Consider the following 9,182-nt stretch of genomic DNA (forward strand, 5'->3'; position numbering starts at 1 on the left):
TAATTTTTTTTTAAGCCAGCATTGACCATCTTGGCTTGAGATCTAGTCAGTGGCGTCCTGGTCTAGCTAGCATCCCATCGAACTTCTTTCACAATCCCCTCCCTCCCCGGTGAACACTTGTTAAATGCTAATTTTTATTGGTCCAAAATGAGATTAATTACAAACATTACATGGGGAGATATGGGATTATGTGGCATAATAGAATATGGAATGAGACGAGAAAGCACAACAAAGCGATGGCAAAAATAATAATAAATGATCGTATAATTTCTCATAAAATGGAATTTCACTTTAGATGCTTACCGATAATTAACGTAATAATATAATTACAATAAGGCAAAATAGAGTTTAAAATGTCCCTAAATTATTCTTTATTATCACGAATATGCCTATAATTATAATGAGGAAAGGATTACGAAGTTTTATTGTTAAAAGAATTTGTCAAATTTAGTGATAATACATTTATTACATTAGAACTTTGACAAATTATTAAGCAAAAAATGTGTTTTGTGTGAGTACGTGCACAGTAAGGAAATATTATTCTTATGAATTGAAATTACTAGTATCTTAAGGCACTAGGTATTTTTAAATTAGTTTAATTTTGATATCTTGTGTAAAACTTTTTATCCCATCAATCAATTAGAACTTAACTTAGATATGAATTTTAAAGAAATTATTATAAAATTTAACACATTTTTATATGACAATTCATGAGTGAATGATAATACAAATTTTTTTTTTACGTTGTTAGTGCATCTTTTGAATTTAAACAAAACTTAAATCAATGTAACAGTATTTAAAATTATAGATTATACAATTTATGTAAAATTTTTAAATATATAAATATAGATATGTATTAGATAAAAATGTTTTAGGATTATAAAAATAAAGAGTTGGGTAATTAATTTAAACGAATTTAACAAAAAAAAGACAGGAGAGAATAGGCTAAGAGATAAATTTTTCAACAGAACACTCTAATTTATAAAAACGAGTTTTAAAAATAATTAATTTAAAAGTGCGTGCAACTATAGTGCAGAAAAAAGGGGGAGGTAATGTAAAAATAAAAGTAATTGATTTAAGCATATACGTACGCAGTTAACATTGGAAGATAGATAATACAATTTGATATTTAACAAATAAAAATTAATTAATTTAATAGTACAATTAGTTAGGATTTTGAAAAAAAAATATTAGAAAATTTTGGAGATAATTATTTTGAGACTTATAAGAAAAACATAAAAAAAATAAAATACATTGTAATGATAAAGTTACATGTCTTGTAAAAAAAATAAAAATGAGAGCACGATATGACATTTGTCTTAAAAGAACCGAAAGCAGATTCGACTCTCCTAAAACGGTTTGGATAAACATAGAGAATGACATTGAACTAGCTTTATAGAATGGGACCAGAACTTCAAAAAAAATTCAGAATGGGACCAGTTCAAAGGGATGAACGATTTTCACGGTCGTGTCTTACTCTTGAAAATAATTTCAAGAGCTGGAATTTGGTATGTACCAAAACAAAATATGAAATCTTGAGGGCAGGGTCAACCTCATAAGCAAACTTTTAGTTGATAAAAGACAAAAAAGAAGCCACTGACACACTATAAAATGAAACCAGCTCAAAGGGAATGAACTCTTTTAAAAAATATCGACAGTTTTTCTAAAAGGATTATTTATATATTTAGCTCTTTAATGAAAATTATGTTTAATTTTAGTCTTTTATTTTTTAATCAATTAAAATTTTATGTTCAATTTTTTCATTCAAAATCTTTAAAAATGAACTGATTAAATCACATGTTATAAATTCTTTCAAAATTTATCAAGTTTTTACTGATTTTTTTGTTTTTGAACTTCAAATTATTTCATATTTTAATTCTATGACGAATTCTCCAAATATTTAAGTAAAATAAAAATAATATTTTTTTTTCATAATTTTAAAAATACTGAATTAGTTTTTTTTTAAAAAAAACTAATATTTGTTTTCTTTTTTAAAAATAAAATATAATACAGATTTATATTATATTTTATTTTAAAAAGAGAACTATTTTTAAAAAGAGAAAAAAATATCTTGTTGATAATTTAAATTTTATTTAATCATTTTTACGCTGTAATAAAAAAAAAAATCACTGATCCATGAAGCCTCGATTATTTAGAAAAGTATTTGAAAAGGCTTCTCAGAAATTTATAAAAAAAATAATTACAACTTTTGTAAATTTATTTTAATAACTTTCATAATAAAAACTATAGAATAAATGTTGGCACGATGAAAGGGTTTTTTAAGTTCTCTGTGTTCGACCTAAGAACTGAATAAAGTTGAGTTATAGTTGGAGATTCCATGGCAGTGCTCAGCGTTGGCCAACCCCACAATTTCAAAGTGAGTCATCGTCGGCAAAATTTGGCTTCGCGTTTGTCATTTTCCCCAAAACTTTTCGAAGTTTAGGAGACAAAATTCAGATAATTGAAAATGGTCGGCTGGAGAACATGTATTTATCATTAATAATTTTATATACAATTATTTTTATTAATTTAATTATTTAATTATCTTTATATATATTATTTAGATAGTTTATGTAAAAATTGAATAATGAAAAGAAACAAATAAAAAAAATTCTTATTTTTATGTAATTTAATAATATATATTGTATCAATTTTGCATATAAATAAAGTATAAAATAATTTAAAATAAATCTAAAATTTTTCTTTATTATTTATAAAATGAAAACGTATAACACAATATTAATGAAAAAAAATGAGGAGTCCCTTTAATAAAATAAATAAAATTAACGTACGTTAACTTATGAAGATTCAGTTAGAATATTTTCTCACCTATTAAATGTATATTCAACTTAAAATAAAATAAAATACACTAATGACTCATTAGTTAAATAATCTATTGTAACAAAATATTTATACATGTAAAATAATTATAAAATTATTTAGACCTCGTTTATTAATTTAAATAATATTTGTTACTTCTTACATCATACTCTAAAATATGCCTCAAAACTTAAAAGAATTAAACTCATAAAAAAAAATCTAAAATGATAAATAAATTTTTATAAAACTAAACTCATATATTAGAATTGATTTATTTAATAAAAAAATTGTATTTAGATTTTATTGTATATAATTTTTTTTCAGTCAATCGTAATAATGAATTATCAGTGAAAATTAGTTTTAATATTTTTTATTTTAAAAAATCTATAAAAATGTAATATCTCACATGCTAAAGTGAAAATCCGATATTCTTAATTAAACTCTATCCAACTTATGTTATATTTAAAAGATAATTCAATTAAAGAAACTAACTTGTTAAATTATATAATTTATAAATTTATTATTTTCACTATTTTTAGTATTTATTTATTGAGTGAGCTAGGATGTATAATTGACGTATCCACAAATGTACTGAATCAAAAGTATTAATATTTATCGGCCAAGTATCAATAATATTATAATTTTTTAATATCAATTTAAATTTAAACATTTAAAAATAAAAAAAATCTTTAAAAGTATATTTATTATATTAAAATAAAAAATACAATAAATAATTTTCAATGAAATTTTATTATTATTGATTTTTTAAACTTATCATTATAATAAAGTTTTGTTAAACTATCCAATTTTTACTGTACAGAACCTTCTAAACTTTCACAGAGCCGATATCCACACCGAAATATATCACTGTCTTTGACGCCTCTAGGCAAGAAGTACACAACATAGTGCTTTCCAGGTTAGTTTACAATTTTTTTTTTCTTGTATATATTAGTTAATAAAGACAATTGCATGTATAAGAATGTAATAAACATATTTAGAGATATGGGTATATTAAAGTGTAAAGTTCAAATTTTATAACCCTCTTGTAACAGTCGATAAATTCTGTTCACAATTGAATTTTTGAGCTGTGTAGGTATATTTCGGGCTTATTCAATAACTACAAGAATTAATTTCTACAAAAAAAATTGATAATTTATTACAGTCATTAAATTCCTATAAAATTATGTAAAACTATCCTCCTCCTTTTTTTTTTTTTTCTAAATCAATTGGAATTTGGAAAAAATGCAGTTTTAGAAAATTGAACTATTTTACTAATGCTCTAATAAAACAAGAGTGTTCTTGGATATCTAGAGATACGGTTATACTGTTGTAGAAGTTAGATAATCCTTACTCGAGATCTTTCCAAGCTTTGATCATTTTTCAACAATATAATTGTGTTTATATATATATAAAACAAATAATCGACGAAAGGTTTTATGAAACCTTTAGTCATTAACCTTTTCATTTTATGAGAGTATTATCCATTGAGTGCATATTTACCATTTTGTTAAAAAATGTTTTGGAAACATTAACTTGTCTAATCTATTTTGTTTTAATTCGTTAACATGTTTTGGAAACAAACCTACTAACCTAGTCAAATCTTATTTTTAACGAACGTGTTAATATTTTTTTACAAAATGAAAGTAGATAGTTAATACAGTTGAAAAGTAAAATGTATATCATCATCAACACGTTGATACAAAAAGAAACCCCGTTTACTTGTGATGGCTTGAATACATTAGCAGTTTGGTAACAAAAAACTTGTTAATTTGAATTGTAAAGTAATCAATCAAAATCGAGAGATAGGCATCAAATATGATCATAAGATCTTTCTTCAAGTCACATTTGTAAATTTGGTTTACAAAGACATTTGAGAATCATAATTTTTTGACAAATATATTTTAAGTCCCTTATCAAATACAAGAAAGGCTATAGAGTAAAAGAACAAATATAACCAAGAGAAAACAGATCTAGATTGAAGACAAAACACATATATAACTTATACAAGAGTTTATGTTGGTTGAAGTTAACTCTCTTCTTAATTAGTCTTTGTGAGGATAAAGACGAATTGGAAGATCCTTTGCAGGCATGGGTAAGGGATCAACGATAATTTTTTCATCTGGAATCAACTTTTCCCATTTGAACCTCTTCACTATGTTGTGCATGAAAACAAGTATTTCCAATCGGGCATACTCTTTTCCAGGGCACATCCTTGGTCCTCCACCAAATGGTACAAAAGTGTAAGGAGCTGGCCCTTTCCCCTCGAATCTACTTGGATCGAATTTCTCTGGCTCTGGAAAATATTTTGGATTTTTATGTGTTGAATTTGCACTCCAATACAACTACATACATAACAAAAGAACTAAATTAGTTGACCTCAAAAAAGCATGAATATTCATGTCCTATACAACTATATAACAATGAACAAACCCATGTAATCGCATAGCATTTACAAAGCTAACTCTATAATACTGCGCCACTAAAGAAATGCCGCGTACTTATATTCATAATTGGATTAATTAGAATAAAAAGCAATTCAATAATATAACATTATGACTTTATACTGACAATGTAATACGTTATACTAATCCATAACTTTATTTGTGTAAAAACCGAATAGGTACTTATAGTAAATCAAATTTAGTTTAATCTATTATGTTATTAATGTATTTTATATCAATAGTTTAATTATTATTAAATAAAAAAATCAACTATAAGATAATCCTATTGTCTAAGATTTTTTGGTTAATAAATAATATATTTTTATTTTGTAATTTCTCTTTAAATAAAAGAAAAAACTGATAGAAGCAAAACAAATGACATGAGCTTCAAACCGTAACTACCGCCAAAAGAAAAAGGAAAGGGCATAAATATACGTGCGTTTTAAGAAAATTCTACGTTTCTATTACCTTCCATCCCTTTGGAATTGAGAAGCCATTAAAAATGAAGTCATCAATGGCTTCCCTGAAACCTCCTTGAAGAGGAGGAGCAACTCTCATTACTTCACAAGCCACATTCCAAGAATATTTCATCTTGTTGATGTCATCCCAATTTAACAACTCTCCTGGGGATTTTGATTTTGCAATCTCCATTTGCTCTAAAAAAGTTGCACAAAAGAACATATATAAGTATATATCATAAACAATCACGGCATGTACTCATCTATGTGCATAATATTATATATATTATACAAATATATGAGTTTGTCAGGCTCGGTCTTGGTAAACAAATTAATTCGAGCTCCTCTTTTAATGCATTAGTGTTTAAAACTGAGTTTTTAAATAAAACATTCTTAAATTTTGTTTTAATTAAAAATTAAAAATAAAAATTTTCAATTCTAGTTTTGGGCTTGACTTAGTTATTAAGATTTATTCAAGCCCTCGATCAAGTGTTTTGATCTGTGGAGGAAATTGTGAATCCCAAGTATTCTGTAATTGAGGATAAAGTATGCATAATATAAAACAAAACATAATATTGCAAAAGACATTAATGAAATGTTCTTTTCAGGATGAAGTGTCGTAAAAGAAAGGTTTATTGTCGAATTACATAAAATAGTTTTACTATATATTTAACAAAAAAAAATATTTGTAGTAAGAAAATAATAGTGCTTGCTTATACGCTTGAAGTGCCTAAAGTGGGATTCTTCCAAATTTTAACAAAAATAGAAAGAAATTAATAGAGCAACAAACAGCCGCATAATGATGAAATCAGCCTTGATAGTTTATTATGGAAAGGTAGTTTGTATTTCCAATGTAAACCGAATCATATGAATTCGGTGAGAGTTTGACGTACGTTGAGGGTAATGAAATCATGAACATTTTGACTTGGAGACTTTATAGTTGACTTTAGCACTAATGAGATATTTGTTTGCATACTATAATAATCTTATGAATCACTTTCTAAAATATTACTAGATTTTTTCAATCTGTAAATACAAATCATAGTTAATTAATCTTAACCTTTTAAAAATATTTTGTAAAATTTAAGTAATGAAGGGGGAAATGAGAGTAAAATATTAGTAGTTAAATTATAAGATAAATTCCACTCTCATGTCATGAAAATAGAAATAAAAATTGAGTAAAATATAAAAATGTTATTTTTAAAAGGCTTCAGCCAAATATAGACATTAATATCATATTCTCAAGTCCAATTTCATAATCATACAAGGACACCATAATCTTTAAAATAAATGCACCCTCACCGAGAGGAAAAGAATAAGAACAATTTCATTAATTTTCATTTAATAATTTGGTTTTGTTATCTTTTTTAACTTTTCTACCAACACAGTTTTAATTCTCTGTATTTCGTTTTTCTTTCCAAAGACTTGCGTATCAAACACTAAAGAAACAAGCATCAAATTTTAAAGTTGTTCTGAGACATAAATTTTTTAAGAAAAACACCAATAACTATATTAGTAAAAATCTCATTAGTTAAAATTTCAAAACCAATTAAGGAATTTACAAATTTTTTGAAAAATTATTATCAATTATAAATTTTATTTAACTATCAAATATACTTTACGCCAAATTAGAACATATGATATATAAGAAGCACCAGCTATTATTAGAGGTCGATGAACAAAATATTGATATTAACTTTTAACAAACTAAATTAGAAAAAAAAAAAATGTTAATTTCAGACTTTAAAGTAAGTTAAAGCAATTAATAGTAATTTATAAAAATTGAAGTTAAAAAAAATAGAAAAATTAATTATAGACTCACCCTCATAGACTCTATCATAAATGTGAGGAAGCTCAGCAAGGTACTTGACAATAAAAGTGCATGCGGCACTAGCAGTGTCATGGCCTCCAATCAAAAGGCCAAGAATCTTATCAGCAATATCAAGCTCATTCATAAACTGTCCATTCTCATTGCATGTCAACAACATATGAGATAATATGTCTTGTGTTGGTGACGCCTTCCCTTGAGCCAAATCAATCTTCCTCTGTCTAATGATCACTAACAACTCCTTTCTGATGGTGTTGGCTGCTTTGATTGCTTTGCTGAAAGGTGTTCCGGGAAGATCAATAGGCATTGATATGATCCCAGATGCCAACAAATGAAAAGGGTCTGCGAATTTTGCTACGTGATCCACATCCTCAACGCTCATGAACAAACGACAAGCCAACAAGAAAGTATACCTGTTGAGAATTAACTCATGCACCTTACTTACAAGATACTTGGACCTCTCATGTAATAACAAAGAATAAAATTATAATTTTATTAACGTTAATCTTTAAAATAAATTCTAATTATTTTAAATATTTAAAAAAATCTTAAGGACTAATATGAAATTGTTTATAAAATTAACACAAATGTAGTACATAAAATGTGAAATGAACGATTATAAGTTAGTTATATCTGATGAATCCCAAGGCAAAACCATATATGTAACTTAGTTAAAGAAACAAAATTTAGGTGTAGATTTTTGTTATTTTTAAAGTAAAATTAGATTTCAACTTTAATATCTCATGATAATATTGTATTAGATCTTTAATGGAGATAATTTTGATAAAAAAAATTGAAAATTATATATAAAAAGATTACATCTAGGTTTTATCAATAATTAAAGATACAAACACATAGGGATACACTTTTTTGTAAAAGACATGTATACAAAAACAGTATTATATAAAAAATTATTGTATAATTCGTAACGTGATGGAACGTAGTTAAAGCATGATTAATAATGATATATAGGAGTATCAGTGAAGAAATTAAGGGATTGAATTTGACGACCTTTTGGCCAAAGGATAGACGGTGACGTGGGTGGTGTTGTGCCAAAGGCAGGCAAAGTGCCTCTGAGCTATGGTGTCCATGATAGCAACGTAGCGTTGAAGAGCTTCGGGTTTAAGGAACTGAGGGAGCAACTTTCTCATCTTTTTTGACTCTTCCTTAGAGCTACTCTGAAGTGAAGTGGGAAACACCTTGTTCACACTATCTGGCCACCACGCTGTCACAAGCTTGTTCTCGTTTGAGAACAAAAACTTATTGCACACAGCTCCGCAGAATATCACAGCTGGTTCCCCAAGTATTGATGTTTTGAACAGTTCCGAAGAGTACTTCATCATGCGGTCGAAAATGAACTTCTCTGGATGACCCTTCCATCCCGTCGATAAGAACTCTAGGCTCTCACCGATTACCGGGTAACCTATTCTTCCCGGCGGCAGGTTCGGGGCAGTGAATGGTGACCTATGCTTGTAGAAAAGGAAGAAAAGGGAGAGAGACACGAAAGCAACGAAGAGGAGCAAGAGGGAGAGGTACAAGTGCTCCATGCTTTTCGTGTGATTTTCAGTTTGTTTTTTTTCAATGTTTCAAGAGATACGAGCTTCTTATATTGTATGCTGCAATGGCAATTGGCGT

The 9,182-nt window shown here is 27.0% G+C and overlaps 1 protein-coding gene across 1 annotated transcript; it reads right to left on the reverse strand.

Moving 5' to 3' along the window:
• Positions 1-4,862: 4,862 nt before the first annotated feature.
• On the reverse strand, positions 4,863-9,094 carry LOC113855765 (beta-amyrin 28-monooxygenase-like). The gene is made up of 4 exons (XM_027487398.1): positions 8,559-9,094; positions 7,542-7,960; positions 5,730-5,917; positions 4,863-5,162 (listed from the first exon to the last, which is right to left on the reverse strand). The coding sequence occupies exons 1-4, from the start codon at positions 9,092-9,094 to the stop codon at positions 4,863-4,865; spliced, it is 1,443 nt and encodes a 480-aa protein (XP_027343199.1).
• Positions 9,095-9,182: the final 88 nt, after the last annotated feature.

The sequence above is a fragment of the Abrus precatorius genome, unplaced genomic scaffold, assembly GCF_003935025.1.
Source record: "Abrus precatorius isolate BTA unplaced genomic scaffold, Abrus_2018 Scaffold11, whole genome shotgun sequence".
Classification (NCBI taxonomy): Eukaryota; Viridiplantae; Streptophyta; class Magnoliopsida; order Fabales; family Fabaceae; genus Abrus; species Abrus precatorius.